General features: G+C 34.6%; 1 protein-coding gene across 1 annotated transcript; it reads right to left on the minus strand.

Annotated features, from left to right (window-relative positions):
* Positions 1–5,501: 5,501 nt before the first annotated feature.
* Positions 5,502–17,543, minus strand: LOC110706869 (ATP phosphoribosyltransferase 1, chloroplastic-like). The gene is made up of 11 exons (XM_021884848.1): positions 17,121–17,543; positions 16,972–17,031; positions 12,150–12,263; positions 10,943–11,008; positions 10,752–10,859; positions 10,419–10,502; positions 9,061–9,162; positions 8,861–8,974; positions 8,705–8,785; positions 7,782–7,901; positions 5,502–6,070 (listed from the first exon to the last, which is right to left on the minus strand). Exons 1-11 carry the CDS (start codon positions 17,403–17,405, stop codon positions 5,975–5,977), a joined length of 1,230 nt encoding a protein of 409 aa, XP_021740540.1. The 5' UTR covers positions 17,406–17,543; the 3' UTR covers positions 5,502–5,974.
* Between the last annotated feature and the right edge of the window lie 2,030 nt (positions 17,544–19,573).

Below are 19,573 nucleotides of genomic sequence, written 5' to 3' on the forward strand. Positions count from 1 at the left end.
TTAAAAGGGCCAAAAAACCAAACAGGTGCAGTGGGTGTGGTGGCCTGGGACATTATGTGAACAAGTGTTCTAAGCCTGTTGATGGAGAACGAGGGACCACTTATGCTCAAGATCATGCAGCAGCAAAGAAGACCCAAGCTGAACAAGGTGCACCAGCTCCTAGAAGAAGTGGCAGGAAGTCAGCCCAAGCATAGCATGATGAAATTATGTTAACTCAGTCAACTCAAGCTTCACAACCTCGGCATGATGAAGCCTAACTGTAGTTATGCACTAAGTTTTATGTGTTTTCTTTATTAAACATAACATTAGCTTATTTTAGATACTTTTGGTGTATTGAAAGGGTGTGGCCACCCAAAATATTTGTGTTAATGTTGTACACACCTATGTATGGTGTTTGACAGATTTCCGTACATCAATTCAAGCTAATGTTCTTTTGAAAAATTTGTATGTTATTTATGTGTCAAGTAATGATGTGTCAAAAAAATTGTGCAACAATATAAGGGTCATCATTTCATTCATAAAATTTGACAGTTTATGTGTCAAAAAAATTGTGCAACAATATAAGGGTCATCATTTCATTCATTCACTAATAAAGCTTCACAATACAATATTCTAACCAAAATGCCATTACACCAAATACAACTTCAATAGCTAACCAAAAAGCTTAACAACACAAAAACTAACAACAACTGACACAATAACACAGGTTACAACTAGCTTGATCTTGGAATTTTGTTCTTGCATTACCCCCCCTTTCACCCTTGTTCATGATGTTCTTCATCATATGAAGTTCAGAAGCAAGGCGCCCCTTCTCATGTTCAGTACATGCCAATCTTGTTTTGAGAATACTCAGATCAGTGGAAAGCCAATGCTTTTCTGCTATTAGCACATTAGTTATATCCCTCTACCAATCTAGTATTTCCTCGTCCACCCATTCAAATGTATTATAACCTCTTTGCCCTGTTTCGTGGTTGAAGAACTTGCAAGCAACAAATTTTCTCTGTGGATTTTCATGGGTCCATGAAGTCCTTCTAGCAACTGGAAACCCACATCCACATCTCTTCTCTTCAAATCGAGCCATAGTGAGTACCAATTTCCTGGAAATTAAGCAACAAAAAAAAACCCAATCAAAACCCTAGAAATTTTAACTTCGGCTAAATTGAACAAGAGATAAGGAATTACTCACCTAATTCATACCAAAATTCAAATCGCGACCTTATGATTGTTGAATGACAGAGTACAATTCGAAAATGGGGACAAATTTCAAATCTGGAATCAATTAAAGATTAAGAGGGATTTTTATGTAAGAAAATTAGAGGGAAAAGGGGTGTAATTAGAAGAAAAGAGGAACACGTGCTAGTCACGTGGGGGTCAACGCCAGAATCCGGTGGTCAATGCCCTGAAAGTGAGGGTTGGTCTCCCTTTACAAAAAAAATTATAAAGTGGTTTGACTTTGTCAAAAAAATTTATAAGGTTGTCCCAAACAAAAAGTGTTTTATAAAAGGTTGTCTCTGACAAATTTTCCATTGATTAATTAGTGTTGTTTGATCACTTTAAAAAAAACTTTTAATTAATTAATTCACATAGTACTCTTTCGTTAATCAAGACTAGAATTTGAATAATTAATTGTTGTTTTATCACTTAAGACAAGGCGAATATTGTTTATTTATTGTTCTTTCACGAATGTTGATTAAATAAGAATAATGACTTTTGCAATGTAATTCCTAAATGATTAATGCGTGTAAATAAAATCAACTAACTTAGGGTTCGTTTGGCATTGCTGTAGTTTTTTGTTTTTTGGTTTTTTATTTTCTAAAAGTATATGATATGAGTCCCATAATGAATCAAAAGTTATATAAACTTATTAAAATTATGATAATTTTGAAAACTGACAACAGAAAAGTGTAAACACCTTTTTCTTGTTTTCTGTTTTTGGTTTTAAAAAAAAAACAGGAAACTGAAAACCAAAATTGATGCCAAACAAGCCCTTAGTTTTAGGTATCGTGTTGCATATATTGTTTGGTGATGAAATTATGAAAAATGAAGAGCTAGTAGAGGCCGCACTAGGGCTAGAATAGCGATTCCTCCCTAAAAGGAACGTTATTTAATTACCCTCGCTCACGAACTCATTTCTGGTTAATGTAGACCAATTTGGGCATGGGTAAACTTACGATTCGTGCTAATTATCCCATGAACTCCACATGGGAGAAAGGCATGAACGAGGTTTATGAGTTTTCCTAAAACTCATTGGCGACTCCCTACTTGTTTCTTATAAAAAAAGCGTGATGACAAGATCAATTCTAATTCAAGGTCCCCCAAACAACCAGGAACTCAAATCCTAATACACCCTAACAAGTGTAAAGTCCTAGGCTTCTAAAGGGCCAATGGGCATCTAAGGAGAAGATCCCCTACGATGGGAACACCCTCCTTACTGCTGGCAGCGAGATGCTCCAGCCCAGCCCAGCATACACTGCCCGCAAGCAGCGCTCGCAGCAGGTGCCAGCAGGAGCTGGGCACGAGCAGGTTGGGCAGCGGGGTAGCTGCTCCCCGAGTGTTGGCAGCCAGGTGCGCCAGCAGCTGAGTGAAGGAGGGGAGTCAGTTCAGTCCGCAACCGGTTTGTGGGGTAGTGATGAAGACCGCAACATGGTTGCGGCATCCTCTAAGGTTCAGCATGAAGCGAATTCAATTCGATCACTGAAATTCAAGAAAATGTTGAAATATTGGGCCGAGGAAAGCGGATAAAGTTTCCTTCAACAAATCTTCGTGATTGTGTTACGCATACTATTCAGAAAAATCAAGTCCTATCATTGTCATCCGCGGAATCACCTTCCTCATGTACTCCTTATCCTATAACCTATTTTGTTAATTATGATCGGTTTTCCGAGAAACATAGAAATTATATTGTTGCAGTGACAGAGGCACAGATTTCGAGATCCTTTAAGGAAGAAATGAGACATGAAGGGTGGAGAAATGCAGTGGCATCTGAGATTAAGGCCTTAGAATACCAAGGTACGTGGACCTTGGAGACACTTCCGAAAGGGAAGAGAGCACTTGGAAGCAAGTGGGTTTACACTGAGAAGAGGGATGAGGAAGGCAAACTGATTAGATTAAAAGCTAGATTGATTCTTGGAAATCATAAAGAGAAAGGAATAGACTACAATGAGACGTTTGCTCCGGTGGCAAAGATATCTACGGTTCGTACTTTTCTGGTTGTTGCAGCAGTGAAGGAATGGGAGGTGCATCAAATAGATGTACACAATGCCTTTCTACATGGAGAGTTGGAGGAGGATATTTACATGAAAGTTCCCCCTGGGTTTCAGAAAAAACAATTCAGATAAGGTGTGCAAAATGAAGAAATCATTGTACTGGTTAAAACAGGCGCCTAAGTGTTGGTTTAAGAAATTGTCCACGGCTCTTAAGAAATATGGTTTCAAGCAGTCATATAATGATTATTCGCTGTTTACTTTGTCAAACGGTAAATTGCAATTGAGTGTGTTAGTTTATGTGGATGACATGATTATTGCATGTAACAGTAAATTTGCATTGGAAAGTTTTAAAGCATATATGCGTGAATGTTTTAAAATGAAAGATCTAGGAGCTGTGAAATATTTTTTGGGATTAGAAGTGGCCCGTAGCAAACATGGATTTTATGTTTGTCAGAGTAAGTATGCCTTGGGTATTATTTCAGAGACAGGATTGTTGGATGCTAAACCTGCAGACTTTCCGATGGAGCAGAATCACAAGTTAGTAGTTTCAGGGGGGAAAGAGTTCGCAGATGTTGAGAAATATAGGCGTCTGGTAGGACGTCTAATATATCTGGTTGTGACTAGACCAAACTTGGCATACTCAGTGCATATTCTATCTCAGTTTATGCGGTCTCCAAAGGAAGAGCATTGGGAAGCAGCTTTGAGAGTGGTTCGTTATCTAAAGAAGTGCTCGGGCCAAGGTATTCTTCTTAGATCTGATAGTTGCAGTTAGAAGGTTGGTGTAACTCAGATTGGGCAGGATGTCCATTAACTCGACGTTCTTTGACTGGTTGGTTTGTGTACTTGGTTTATCTCATGTGTCATGGAAGACCAAGAAACAACCAATGGTGGCTACGAGTTCGTCAGAAGCAAAATATCGATCAATAACAGGCTTGACATGTGAATTGAAGTGGTTGAAGAGAATGCTTTATGATTTAGGGGTTGAACACAATCCAGGGATGAAAGTTTTTTGTGATAGTCAGTCAGCCCTACATGCATATTGCAAATAATCCAGTTTTCCATGAACGGACTAAGCATATTGAAGTTGATTGTCATTTTATTAGAGATGCAATTAAAGAAGGTCTCATCTGTCCGTCATATGTGTCTACGAAGTTGCAGTAAGCAGATATCTTCACAAAGGCGTTGGGAAAGGCGCAGTTTGAGTTTATTCTTAACAAGATGGGCATTCGAGATCTCCATGCTCCATCTTAAGGGGGGGATGTTGAGATAATATTATGTTTATGGAAAGATAATATTTAGGAGATATTGTTAGGAATCCTTAGTTATCTTTATGTTAATATTTGATTTGATATGTTTCCTAAGCCTAAGATAATTAGGTGCTACGGTTATAAAAACACTAGCCCTGGATGTTTACTTAACTTATGGCTGGAATAAGATCTTCAGTTGCTTTGCTAACGTAGAGAATCTCGTTCTAACGGACTCGTTTTGGCGGGTAATTAAGTAAGCTGAATTTGAAGCTTCAAGATTTAGCAGGCTAGCAGCTAAGCATTTCTTCACTTTTTTCTTCACTCATTACTGCTGGATTTGCAGACATTAATTGAACACGAGTCTACTGAAATAATTCTGAAAGAGTTGGGACAATTTCGTACTTTGAATTTGGTAGATACGGAACTATATAATCATTACAACATTTCTTTTATTCTACACTTGTTTGCAAGCTCCCCACAGTTGGAGAGACTATCCATTAAAGTAAGTTTAAGGAATTTTCTACTCATATGATCTGTTCACTATGTTATCAATTTCATTGTTATGTTTGATTAATTTATTCTTCGACGACTACTCTGATTTGCCTCTGTATCATCTTTAGGCTAAAGAAAATGCTCGGGAGAAGATTGATCATGCATGGGAGGAGTATATAGGGATAATAGGGTAGAGAATATAATGCGGCATTCCTTATTTTCGAAAGGAAAAATGAGAAACAAATTGTACCGGTGTCTAATGTTCTGCTTTGTGGAAACCAAGGGATATAAAGAACAAATCTATCAATAGGGCCAGTGTGACGAAGTAGTTCTAATGTACACTCTTACATTTTAGTAGCAAGTTGCTGATAATATCATTGCTCTCATCACTAAGCTGCACTCTGATTCCTGCAACTATGTCATCAGCTTACCAGGAAATGGAAATTGCTAGTAAACCCGAGCTTATACTGCTTCTCATTCTTACAAAAATCATATTTATCCAAACACCCACCCACAACTCATTCCAAACACTGATAAAGTACAAAGAACGATGAAATAATTCAATAAAAGTAAAGCTTATAACCAAATAAAAAAGAAAGTACTTGCATTGTTATATAGTACATTGAGCATTTTTTCCCAAAAAAAAAAAGAAAAAAAAAGGAAAAAAAAATACATTGACCATGATCCCTGGTACCATCTAAGCAAGTATCTCTTATTCTATCCAATATTAATTGAGAAGAGACACTTACTACAACAAAGTAATTAGCACTTTCCTTTGAGAGTGAGGGAAAGCTCAAGTGGTTAGAGCTTCTGTGGCTCTCTAAACACCAAAAATTAGCACTTTCCTTTCATCTACTCTGTTGAAGGTTTGACAAGACAATAGTGGATACATAATTTCTAATAAACATGACATACAAAATTTACTGAATGCTTTCAGATACTTCTGTCGAAACTGTATATGTAAGTTACTCCATGTGTCGTCTGAAGAGTGAAGCGCATACAAGAAACGACTAAGATATTCAACAATCATCAGAGGCCAAGTTTGGTGAGCAACTCACACCATCTTGGAGTTTCTTCATCAAATATATAGGTGAGAGGTGAGACGAGGACTCCACTGCCACCAATCTGCATCAGACAATTGTTGAGTATTAAACAATAGTAGTGAGGATATCAATTGAAGAAAGATAACAATGGCAGCCTCAGGTAATTTGGCATTGAAGTTCAAAATGAACTAAAATTTACAATTATAAGTGATTGTTTGATTTGATTCAAACTCAATAAAATCCAAAAGCAATCAAAGGAATTTGTGGTATAATTGCACCCTGATGCTATTCCAACTCATTGAGCAATTTAATCCTATAAAAAAAGGGAGAAGTGTGGGTTATATGAAATTGTAATACAGGCAAGGTGTTCAAACACATGTTATCAGTGAATTTCTAATCAATTATTAAAGAAAACAGTTTATCTTGGACAGCATGTGAGATGCATATATCCCTAATTTAGGATTAAAAAAAAAAAAAAAAGTATAGAGGAACAGAGTCTAGTACCACAGCACACAGATTTTTAATAACTAAATAGACTGGAGCTAGATTACTAAGAATAGCATCTTTCAAAAAAAAAAAATTACTACGAATAGCATAATTAAAGAAGTGCATAAAACAATAATATACTACCTCAATTTTATAAGTTGACACGTTTTGACTTTAACACTATTCATGCACCTCCTTTTGACCATATTTTGTGATTTAAAAAGAAAAATTTAGGCAAGTGAGATCTTGTTAGATTCGTCACAATGTATATATTCAAAATATCAACTTTTTATAATTTTTGCTTATCTATCATAATTAAAGATATTAATGATTTTGTGCATTGGCAAACATGACTAAAGAAACGTGTCAACTAAAAAGAAACGGAGGAAGTATTAAGTAACTCGATCCACTCTAAATAAGCCTCAAAATATAATATGGAGTAATAAACTTCCATCAACATTCCTAATCCAAATGTCCAAAAGAAAGAAGAAACATAAGGGCAAAGTTATCCAAAATGTCAGTCAAATATCAACAAGCACAATGTTGACACAAAAATTTCAAATCCAACCATGAATCGAGCCAAAGCAGAGTTTGATAAGATTGTGTCTCAAATAGCTATTCCGGCTAACAATTTTCATAGTTGATTTAGAATCGAAAGTGGTCCCCCAATGATCTGTGTTGCAAAGGTGATTAAGATAATGTGCGAATTAAAGGATCAGAGAAATCTGCTAAAGATCTTGAAGTTATTCTTTTAAAGCCTTATTGTAATATTCTAGGCCTTCTAATTATTTCCTACTTATTAATTGTTTGAATTTAGAAAATTTTGAAAGGAAAGGTGTATCTAGTTGAATCTAGAAAAGTTGTTCAGTTCACTAATTTTAGTTGATCGACAGTACAGTTTGGTGTTTGCAGCCCCACAAATACAGATTTAACGCTCATCAAAAAGATATCTCGGTTGGGTTTGAATGTTTCCAATAAGCCTTAAATGAGTTAAATTTAAAAGAGTTACTCAATTGGGACCAGTATTCAAGTCCTTGTAAGTGTGTAGAAATGATCACAATTCTATCGTTAGTGTTCTCCATTACAATAATAGATTCGTTCTCTTCCTCCTACATATCATTGTGTCTTATTCTCATTCATAGTCATTTTTATTAATCTCGCATATCACCAAGTAGAAGATATCAATATGGTTCTTGCCAGAATCATTTACACATATCACAACTATACATCCATTTGGGAAGAATCAGAGTTTGGCAAGCAATATGAATCATAGCATCAATATCAAAGGGTGAAAGAAAAATACTTACAGCTCTAAGTTGCTTAACAGATGTATAGAGGTCCTTTTTTGGTACACAGATACATATAGCATAATAATCTGCTGACACCTTCCCATCCTTTTTGCAAAAAACAGGACTAATAGTGGGCCCCTACATGAAAGTATAAACAGTACTGAGAATGATGGTATTACAAGTTATTTCACTGGTGCTAATATTTGATTGCCACATCTTTCAGGAAATAAATGATAAATGATTGGACTTCACAAAAAACCACTCTATAGAATGGGTGATGGAGAATCAATAAAGATGGTCAAATTATTGTACGAAAATAATATTCTTAATTATATAAAATGGGTGATGGAGAACTATGTAATCAGTCTGATGACAATTTACAGAGAGAGATATTCTCAGTTTATAGAAACTGGCCCATAGTCAAGATTCAAGAATAAATACATCACCTGCAGTCCAGATAAAGATGATTGGCTAAGTATTCTCTAAGCTTCTTCCTGTGCACTACTGCCCCTCATGTTTGCAACAAAAAAAACACGAGGGAGTACTCGAATCAAAGAAGTGGTATAGTGGTATGTAGTTGGTATTACGGTATATCCAGTTGGCAACTTTAAAAAAATAGGGTCATATACCCGATAATTCAGATCGAAATGAGGGAACCAAAACTCAAAAGGGAGACCCAACTTCAATTTTTAAAAAATTCCACGTGAGCCAACAACACAACGTGGTCAAAAGTATTCTGTTAAACTTCGTTCTTTACACCTCACTATATAAAATGGGTGACAGAGAATCTATAAAGATGGTCAAATTATTGTACAAAATCATGTTCTTAATTATATAAAATGGGTGATAGAGAACTATGTGATGACAATACAAAGAGGAAGACATATTCTCAGTTTCCCAGTTTATAGAAACTGGCCCATAGTCAAGAATAAAAACATCACCTGCAGTCCAGATAAAGATGATTGGCTAAGTATTCTCTCAGCTACTTCCTGTGCACTACTGCCCCTCATGTTTGCAACAACCTGTTAAAAAGTATTAGCAATAAAAAGAAAAGAAAAAATAATTGTGAGACAGGAATAGAGGGATAGCATGCACACCGTAAATTGACCTTCTGCCCTTAGGTGTGCCTCAAACCTCTCTAATATCTCATGAGTTGTGTCAAGAACACCTTTACGATTAACCAAGGATTTCCTGCTTGCAACAAGCACAGCCTGAATTTTGTGTGTCAATGTAAGATCTTTGGAAGTAAGGAAATATATATAAAACAGTGAATATCTTCACAAATACAAGACAGTACCTGGCTCTGCAACACAACCCCACCTTCAATTTCTTTCAAATTATTCTCTTTTAAGGTTGTCCCACTACTTACAAGGTCCAATATTGCATCAGCTATCCCCATCTGATAGTCAAGGAAGGATGTTATGCCTTGAGCAAATCACAAAAGTCAAGCAGCTTTAGGGAAATTAAAATATACACAGAGTAGTCTACAGCTCATACCTAGTATGCATTGTGTATTGCCTTTAGTAAATTCTTTTGGTACAATTTGTAAATTGCCACTTTACATGTTACATGTCAATATGACATGATTCTAATGTCTATAAAGAGGCTGGCTAAACAGCTTTACCCCTGAAACAGATTGCTAGTTTCAAATTGAGTCTCGATCCAAAATGCAATAGCTGATATAGCTTTCATGTGTCTTTAAGATACATTTACAGTTCAAAAAGCTACTCAATTAGTTCTGTCATAATAGGCTAATAGAGCCTTAGTCCTACAGTTACAGGGAGACTGTTAAATGAGTTTCACATCAAGCATTTCTTTTGAAGAGATGACAGATATCATGACAAGTAAATAACTGCCAAAGGCATGTGAGCATATTTTATTATGATGTACAAAATGTTAATACTAGTATACTACTATGACCTAGAAAATGATGGGGATCCTGAAGATAGCTGGAATGCTCAAAATTTGTATAGAAAGGATAATAATATTAAAATAAAAGTGCTGGACACCCAGAAGCCATACGGCACTGCATATAAATGCTGGATTATTACTTCAACAGAAGACCCAAAATCATGTATACATGTCAAAGCTACCATATGTTAACAGTATTAGATCTTTTTCAGCTCCATAGAACACAAAGATGTAGAGCACATCACAACAGCAGTCATAATATTTGTACACATTACATAGTCCATCTATAGAAAATAAGGGTTTGAACTTGTCCATATTAAATTATTAACATGTAAAGATCTATTGTTCCCACTTCCCAGATCCACTACTTCGGCCCATTTGGTTGTTGGCAATAAACGGTAACCATGGTAATGATTTTATAAGTAAATTTTGTAAAGAAGATTCCATGCCAATGCCCATTGGTAATTCTAGCCCCTCTTCAAATACCACATTTTCTGCACAAATTTCCATTCCCATCCATTATCAATTTAGAGGTGGTTTTATGTGGTAATGAAAATTTGTGCACAAAAACACATATTTGTAGGAAGAGTTTCATTGACATGGTAATGACCATAGGATTTAGCTAGCAAAACTACATACAAATACATTACCATTCTCCAATTTATACCTGCTTACCAAACGTGCCATTAGAGTAAAATATAAAATTACAAAGAAAGCAATTCACATATCAAATAACAATCTTACAGCAGGTGCTGCCTCAAGTGCTCCATCTGCAGTTGAAAAAGTAACATGCTCCAACCCATTTTCCCTGAAAAACTTTGGACCAAGCTGTATATTGAACATAACAAGGAAATTTTCAGTGACATAAATATCAAATTCACTCTAACTAAAACCAGATAGTTGGAACACAAATTATATGATAGTCCCAAGACACATCCTGAAGCCATCCCCCCCCCCCCTCCCTTTTCTCTGTCTCTCTTTTTTAATCCTTTGTCAACATTACAGGTATATCTACTTATTCCAACAGGATCACAAAGAACCAATGAAATTTATAACCAACAAAAACAATTTTCTTACATAAGTAAAACCAGTGGCGACTCGCAGAGGTCTGTCAGCTGTCCATTGAGGCATTTCTGCAAGCTCCTTCAAGGAATTTATGTTTTCAAATATGCCGTATTTAGGAATCTGGAAAACAAAGACGGTATCAAATTAAAATTATCTAATTCCTCATGTAATCATAATTAGAAAATTAAACCAATGAAACCTACTGCAATTGATAAGTGGCACTGCCCATAATCCAGAGCATTGTGAACAATAACAAGATCTTCACTGTCCTGCAGCATTGTTTTGAACAAAAGAATTATACTAAGTCATTCAAGAAACTATGGCGATAAAAGGTACAACAACAGAGAAGCACATAAGATGTACACACACACACACACACACACACACACACACACACACACACATATATAAAGACCTAGTCTTGAACAGCAAACTAATACAAATAAGTCCTTCAAGAATGTACAACAACAAATGGTTTGTTGTTTTTGCAGTCCACTCCATGAATCTGAAATTAAATGCTGAACATTAGAAAGAAGTAGAGCTAGCCATTCTGTGACCAATAATTCACGGTCCACCTCCGGATTGGAAGATGCTTATGTATGTGGCTTGGTGCATTAGTTGTTTAAAATTTAAATTTCTTTTATTGGGGATTGCTCTTCATTCGCATCAGAAAACCTAAGTGCTCAATGATGCAAATTACAAATGCAACAGTGACTGTAGTTTACTTCATACTATTGAGTAATTTTACTAATAACATCTAGCATCTACACATGGACATTGTGGTTATTCTAAAGCAACCACCTTAGCACTTTCATGAGTTTACCTTTTGAAGTTCATAAATTGACATTAAGACTATCCACATTGAATCCCATAAAAGACTTCTGGCAAACCATCAAGATAAATAATGGAATTTTTGTTATGCTTGATTATATTTCATATTTAAATCATACTTCGTACAATTTTGATGCACATATTTCCAGTAGATCTTCTGCACGACATGTGACAATTGGCATGGGATTTAGGGAGCTTAGCCACAAGTCATACAACAGAGCTTATCACCAGAATAATATTAGTATGAACTTGGTATGTTTTATAACTTACTCCACAAAATCCAAATGTAACAATCCATAAACAACTCTAGACTGACAAAAAATTTACACGCATGCCCAAAACGCAACGTAAAATCGAATCTGGTAGAAACATCAAATCTGATTCCGCAACCCCATAAACTTACCACACAATGATCAAAGCTGCATTTTTGCGTTAATAATCAAGACTATAAAAAACAGGAGATTGGAACTTCATTATCTGTCTTCACTCTACAGAAAATAAATATGTTCCAATGATTTAACTCTCATTATTTAGTGGTTCTTATAATTGAACATTCCATTTCAAAGTAGTGAAAATCACCTGTCCATACTCACTAAGAGTATCAAATCCTACTATTCCAAGATCCAGATCTCCAGATAGCAACTTCCTCACAATGTCTTTAGGCCGCTGAAACCACACTTCCAAATCTGAAATCTAAAATGGCAGATATATCATGATTAGCATAGTAAACTTGGTTCCATTATATTTCAGACGAATAACAAAAAAATAAAGAAAGAGAAGATAAAATTATGAAAAGAAATTATCCATAACAAAAGAAAACAAAAGTTAGTGACTTTCAGATTCCCCCCTTTTTTCTACGAGCTTGTTGAGGGAGGGGTGTGACTGTGTGAGTAGAGGTGTCAAAATTGAACCGATCCGAAAAAATCATCAATTTCGAACTGTAACCCGAGAAAATTCAAGACCCAAATCCAATCTGTAACCGACTGAACTTAATTCGAATCCGAATTTAACCCGATCTGAACTTATTCTGGCACCGATTTGACCCAACTTGAACTCAACTCGAACCCGATATGACCTGATTTCAACCCAAAACGAACTGATTTGACCTGACTTGAACTCAACCCGATCCGAAAATGACCCAACAAATAACCGATTTAACCCGAACTGTTTTAACCCGAATTGATATTAACCCGACCCGATTTTAAACCGATCCGATTTTAATCGGGCCATAATTTTAAACCTAACTTATTATTGACTCTTTTTTTCAAGTTCTTATACTACTATATATTTACAAATTTACAAATTATTAAAAAGTTAGAAATTTTAAAACTCTAACAAGTATCTTATACAAATTGAATTAGTAAAAAAGCAAACTAATAGTACTCATAGCCTCATAAGATTAAACGATTGAAGAGTAGTACCTTAAAAAGAGGACATTCTTTTTTGTATGTCACCATATGTGACTATCATCAATCAATCTATCATTCTATCACTAGTTCATTACTATTTGTCACACTTATGTACGTAGGTATGATAACTCATCGATAATTATTCAATTTGAATTTGGCTCCAAGATAAATATTACATAAGAGTTGATTGAATGAGAAAACTAATTCTTTGCATTTCGTAATTAACCGCGCAATATGAGAAATGACACGTGAATTACTTGACATCGACCCAATAATAAGGTAAAAATTCAATAATTACTCTAGTTTAAAAATGACCTTATTTGGATATTGAATTTGGTCAACACGACCAAAATCTAAACAAACACAGAAAGAATTTGAATCGGAATTGACCAAATACATAACCAACCTTATCTTAATCGAACCGAAATCAACCCGTCTGAAATACATCTGACTCGAAATTTGGTAAAGTTTTGAACAGTATAAAACTTATATTTCAAGATCCTAAAGTTTTACAAAGTTCTATTAAAGGGTGCATCATATTAAAACGATACACATAAATACTTGATTGGTAATCTTCGCAACTACTCAAAATTGGCTTTTTCGAGCTAACCAAAACGACCATTATAATGACAATTGGCAACGCTCAAAGTCAAAAGAGGGAGCTATGCACAAAAAAACTACTCATATAAAGTCTTCTTAATAGCATACCTCTGTCCACATATGTAATGAATATTATTTCATAAAAACTCAATTTATTGATTAAACATTAAGCTTTGAGCATAGAGATATAATTTTCTTGATTATACTGTGAATTTAAGTTTAATGACTGTAATTACATTCCTTACGCCAAAAACTTTTAGAATTTCATCCTTTGGTTGACCCATTATGAGTTAATGCCTTGAAAAGGGTTAAACTTGTAATTTTGATTTCAGTAAAAGTTTAGTTTCTGATTTTGTATTTCGAAACCAATCTAAAATAGTTTTGGCTTCTCGGGATAAAGTTAAGTACATACCTCTCTATACTCCATCTTGATAGGATACGCTTATACACGGACATACTTCCTCCGTTCACTTTTAATTGCAACACTTGACAATTTACACTATTCAAATCCTTACAATTGATCTACTTTATTGATTTATATGTTAGGCAAATATAGTCATGCGGAATTTTGTTAGATTCTTTTCAATTTATATTTTCACAATATCTAATTTTTGTACTTTTTACTCGTCACAATTAAAGATATGGAAGATTAAAATCAGGCATTGGTAAGCGTGAAAGTCAAAGTGTTGTAACTAAAAGGTAACGAAAGAAATAGTTGTTTATTCTAAATTTAGTGAAAATATCAAGCTTTAGTGACTCTTGTGAGACAAAATCTTAGGCTTTGAATAAGGGCTCAAAAGGTACATCTTTGGAGTTGACCACCTCGATTCAAAAAGAGTTTGCCTTATGTTATGTGACTTTCAAGATGAAATCAAGACTCAAAAGTTAATTTGGAGAAGTGAAGGCTAATCCACAATTCCACATATGGTTGTGGCGTTCAATATTTTCATCTTAATCATATTGCATCAAAGGAGGATGTGAAAATTAGAATCATTATTATGATGTACCCATAATTAAGACCACCACAATGTTCAAAGAAAACAATTGCACCAGCATGAATTCTAGATGAACAAAGTTTTGAACTTAACATAGACAGTTTTGATCATGGTCACAGCTATGGTGTATATTGCCTACACTATTTTAGCTTCATTGCCCTATAGGTGGTTTTAGTCCATTCTTACGAGGTCTCTGAATTTCTCCTCAAATACAGTCTTCAACATTTATCTTTCCTTTTCAAGGCCATAAGCATTAGATCATGCATTCTGAATTTAAGGCTTATGTTATAGCTTCATTACATATAGCAAAGTAGTTAAACCCCCACTGGCTTTATTCTATGCTCAATATGGATTCTCATTATGGACTTCACAACACTCTTTTCTCTAAATCTCCTTTGTAAATTTGTTTTAATGACCTGCTTGTGTCATTAATCATTCACTCAATGATTTATTTAGTACAGGTTCAGCTACTGCACATGGAGACAAAAACTAAGAAAAGGCTTCATCTACGGTCATCATCCATCAAAATTGCAGTTTCGAAATACTTAAAATGTTGTTGCATTCTTATTGTTTTTCAAAAGGGCAAAACTGAACGATACCACCCTTAACACTTAAATATTCTATTGACTACTGATTTGACTTTTAGGTAAGCTTCAGGGTAAAACACCGTGTCTTTATATTACTCATAACTGGTGGTGAGCCCCACTTTCATTACTTTAAACTCAACATACCTTTCATCAAGGACTTCAATATATTAGCTTTCATTTAATGTTCAAATAGCGCACTTAAAATACACATGCACACAATATTGTCATTTCATCTGCACATGACAAGCCTCATTGCAGTTCTAATTTCTAAATACAACAAATAGCGATGAAACAAATAATCTTGTGCAACACAAACACAAGATCTACAACTATGAATTACTCGGGAAATAAATTAAGTTTGTTCTACACTCTATCTACCCAGCCTACGGATTTATAAACTTGTAGGAAAAAAATTTCAGATTTCATATAAAGTATCTTAGAAAACCAACATATGCCTATTATAAGGAATTAACAGGTGTTATTTACTTAACCAGGAAAGTAATTTCTTCTTCCATACCGTAATTCAAGACTAAAAATCAGTCCCAAGAATTTGCTTTCTCAATCAATAAGGTTTCAGGTGTATGCATTAACATCCTTAAAACTCCAATAGATATTCAGATCTTCCAGTTATCTGCTAATTCTACCACACTTGTCATCCATTGAAAGCAATATATCAGCAGGGCCACTTAAAAATTAAGTAAAATGTTTAATTTTCCCTTGTATTCTTATATAGAACAAGGCATTTCTGATGTTGACAAGCAACAGTACATATAATTGTTAGTAAATCGGAAAGTTATGGATGCCATAATGTTTGAATCACCTTAAGAAAAATCCAAGGAAATCAAACTTATCAACATTTACTTAACCAGTCATATGATCAAAAGAGCATAATGGCATAGCATATTGTCACCCTTATTGACCTGGAAGCAAGGATGATCATTTCAAAGCCAAAAACAAGTCCAACACCCAACGTGGTACCAACATTAGAAACCAAAAAGCCCAACAAAAAGATTTCCACCGTTCTTGAATATGAAGTGATTACAACAATTGGAGTTGTACACTTGTTAGTCGGCAATCCACAACATTGACCATTAATATCTCTATTAATCTATTTATAAAAATTTATAAAAAGTTGATACTGTGAAAGTATACATTGAGATGAATCCAACAATGTTTTACATAATTATGTTTGTCCTTATATCTTGAAGAAAATATGATCAAATTTAGTTTATGAACAGAGGTAGATTTAAACTCACATAGAAAAACAAAAACAAACCAAAAAAAAATGGTATTCCAACACCTATTATCTCAAAAATCAAAACCAAAAGTTCAAACCCCAAACACAATGCAACTAGTATCTCAAACTCAAATCCATCAGTAGCTACAATCTAACATTCAATGTCATTTTTTCGAAAAATCGAAACAACAGTAGTTGATATATCTTGAACCGAAGCTCAAAATTTGTCCAGCATAACATGAATTAATGTATTCTAATAAGCCACACTGTAATCAGTAATTAGTATATCTTGAACCGAAGCCCAGCATAACATAAACTAGTGTAATCAAATAAGTCAAAATAATTAGTATATCTTGAACAGAACCATGTTGTCTAACATAACATGAACCAATGTAATCAAATAAAACACAGTAAATAGTATATCTTGAACCGAAGCTCAAACATTTGTGCAACATAACCTGAACTAATGTAATCAAATAAGTAATTACCTTGAACCAAGGCACGCCTTTAGTAATGGAAAACAGATTAAATGAAAAAAAAAAAAAAAAAGGAAATTATAAGAAACATACAAACCTGAGGAATTTGAGCAACATATTGCCGTGGATTCACTTGCCTCACAGACAACTGACAATCCTGAATTTCAACAATCAACCAAATAAAAAACCAAAAACACAAAAAATCACAACAAATTTCACAAAAATCACAGAAAAATTAACACAAACCTTAAGAAGTTCAAGAGTATCAGAAGCCATACGACCTTTACTAGGAAGACCAAGCCGAATTTCGGCACGCGCAGTAGGCCGTAAATCAGCGTTTCCATTAACGACATTCAGCGGCGAAGGAGATGTTTGGCAGCAAGCGTTGACAGAGAATTTCACACAAAAGCGAGAAGAGGAAGAAGGAGGCAAGGAAATTGATGGCGGAGAATGAGGAAATGCGGAGAGAGACGGACATTGTTGAAGGAATGATTGTTGAAGCATCGTTGCATTTGTCGTTGTGGCCGCCATTGTTGAAGTGCTGGTGTTGCTGCTGAGACTGTTGCTAAAACAGGGAGATTGAAAAGGGTGGGTGAGAGATGTGAAGAAGAGAGGATGGAAATGTGAGATTTTGTTGTGTGACTGTGTGTGGTGTGGCTTATTATGTTTACCAAGGGACAATTACTATGGAATATGCTTTTGTCTTTCTATAAATACTTTAATAATTAATTAATTAAATTTGGTAATGTGGTAAGTCTTCGGATTCCGATTAATAATTTAATTAAAAGTTAGTAATAAAAATATTTATAATTGTAAGGTTTTTTATAGGGAAAAGAGGGAATGAAATAAAATTGATAATAAAATTTAAAGTTTAAAAGGAAGTGATAATTATCACCCCTAACAATGTGAGCTAACTCTGGTAGGATATTATGTAGTTGTTGGGTTTCTTAGGTTTTGAAGTGATCACAAACATGTTAGATGATTGCTGCTTGTTTTACATAATTATGTTTGTCCTTATATCTTGAAGAAAATATGATCAAATTTAGTTTATGATCCTTTTTAATTGCTTTTGTTTTTCAAATGTAATTAATAAGAGTAATTAGGTTAGGGAGGACATATGCTCTAAGTTGAGCCAAAACTCGGTAAGTCTCAATGTTCTTATCGCTTCTATAATTCTACTGTTCCAATGTGCATTTGATTGGGAAAAATTTTATAAGTTCACCATTTGTTATTGCACTCAATCCTTCTTGAATACCAGTTGCACTCTCAGTTTCCTCCATTATTGACAATTATTTTACACAACAATTTACTAGCCAAGTTGCGATCTTATTTGCTTCACAATCACAATGAGATCAAGTGACGATTCATTCTACTATTCTGATGTGCAGGAACCAGGTTCTACTAGTTCTCCTTTTACTGGGAAAAAATTTAAAAGTTTGCCACTTGTTACTGTAAACAATTCAAACTTCATCCTTCTTGAACACCAGTTACACTTTCAGTTTGCTCCATTATTGACAATTGTTGTACACAATAATTTGCTAGCCAAGTTGCGGTCTTATTTGCTTCAAAATCACAATGAGATAATGTGATGATTTACCCACTTCTTGGGATTAAAGATTTGCAATGTGCAGACACCAAAAAAAAAGTGTATCCCCATTTTGGCACTGGATGACGAAACAATTCTATACACAATTGGCTCGACTCAAAAGGTGCATGACAATGTTGCTAAGTTTAATGCATTTTTTTTACTGTCAAAACCCCCTACCTAGCCCTGAATTGAAAAATCCAAAATACTACTTAAGTTTTAAAGTCGAAGTCTAATCTACAACCCCTAAAAGTCAAACCCCAAACCTCCCTCACCTTTTCGTAAACCTCCAAACACCAAAAATATCTTCACTAAACCTCCTTGAACCCCATCTTTCTAAAACCCTTGGGGATAAACCAAAGCAAAACTATCACACACACGACATCGTGTGTCAAATATGTGATTGTGCTTCAGATGCACGACATGTCGATATGTGCTTCAAACGCATAACCTGGTTTGCCAAACTATTTAATGAAAAGAATTAATTGAGTATTTTAGAAAGCTTATTCAAAAGCATGATCATTCATTATTGAATTTATTCCTACTAAGCGGAATTGGTAAGTACGGCTATTAATATTAGCGAGGTCGTCATCTACCAGAAATGATGCAACATTAACCGTTACTTTGGGTCATTATGATCCAAAAAATTATGGGATATTGATAGCTTTGAGGGGGGGGGGAAGGGGAGATTCGTGATAGACAAGTCCATGTAGAATTGAAGAACGACTTGGTTGACCATTTCTGGTCAAGGTCTAAGAACACAGTTGTGGTTAGTATTTCACTTGTTTTTGTAAAAAAAATCATGTATATTATTTTTGGGTTGCTTATTTCATTTTGTGTATTTCATGTTTTTAATTCATGTATTTTAATCACATGTATTTGATCTTAATTACTATGTTAAGTGATGTATTAGCATTTAAAATTATTATTAACGTACTAATTTACTTAAAAAAAATTATGTTCACGTTTTTTATAAATGTTAATTACTTTTTTTATTAGTTAACATAATGATAACTTAATCGACATCTTTTAAATACTTAATTAATAATTAAATATATTAATAGAAGAGAAAAGAAATGTGGGGTACATGTAAGTAGGAGAGAAGATGGAAAAG

This window comes from Chenopodium quinoa, unplaced genomic scaffold (genome assembly GCF_001683475.1).
Source record: "Chenopodium quinoa cultivar QQ74 unplaced genomic scaffold, ASM168347v1, whole genome shotgun sequence".
In the NCBI taxonomy this organism is placed as follows: domain Eukaryota; kingdom Viridiplantae; phylum Streptophyta; class Magnoliopsida; order Caryophyllales; family Amaranthaceae; genus Chenopodium; species Chenopodium quinoa.

Coding starts and splice junctions, on each gene's coding strand:
- LOC110706869 (XM_021884848.1), bottom strand. CDS start 17,405: ATGGCGGCCACAACGACAAATGCAACGATGCTTCAACAATCATTCCTT. Junction 11,009..12,149: donor CTCTTAGTGAGTATGGACAG/GTGATTTTCACT, acceptor ACAATGCTGCAG/GACAGTGAAGATCTTGTTAT. Junction 8,975..9,060: donor GGGTTGTGTTGCAGAGCCAG/GTACTGTCTTGT, acceptor CACAAAATTCAG/GCTGTGCTTGTTGCAAGCAG.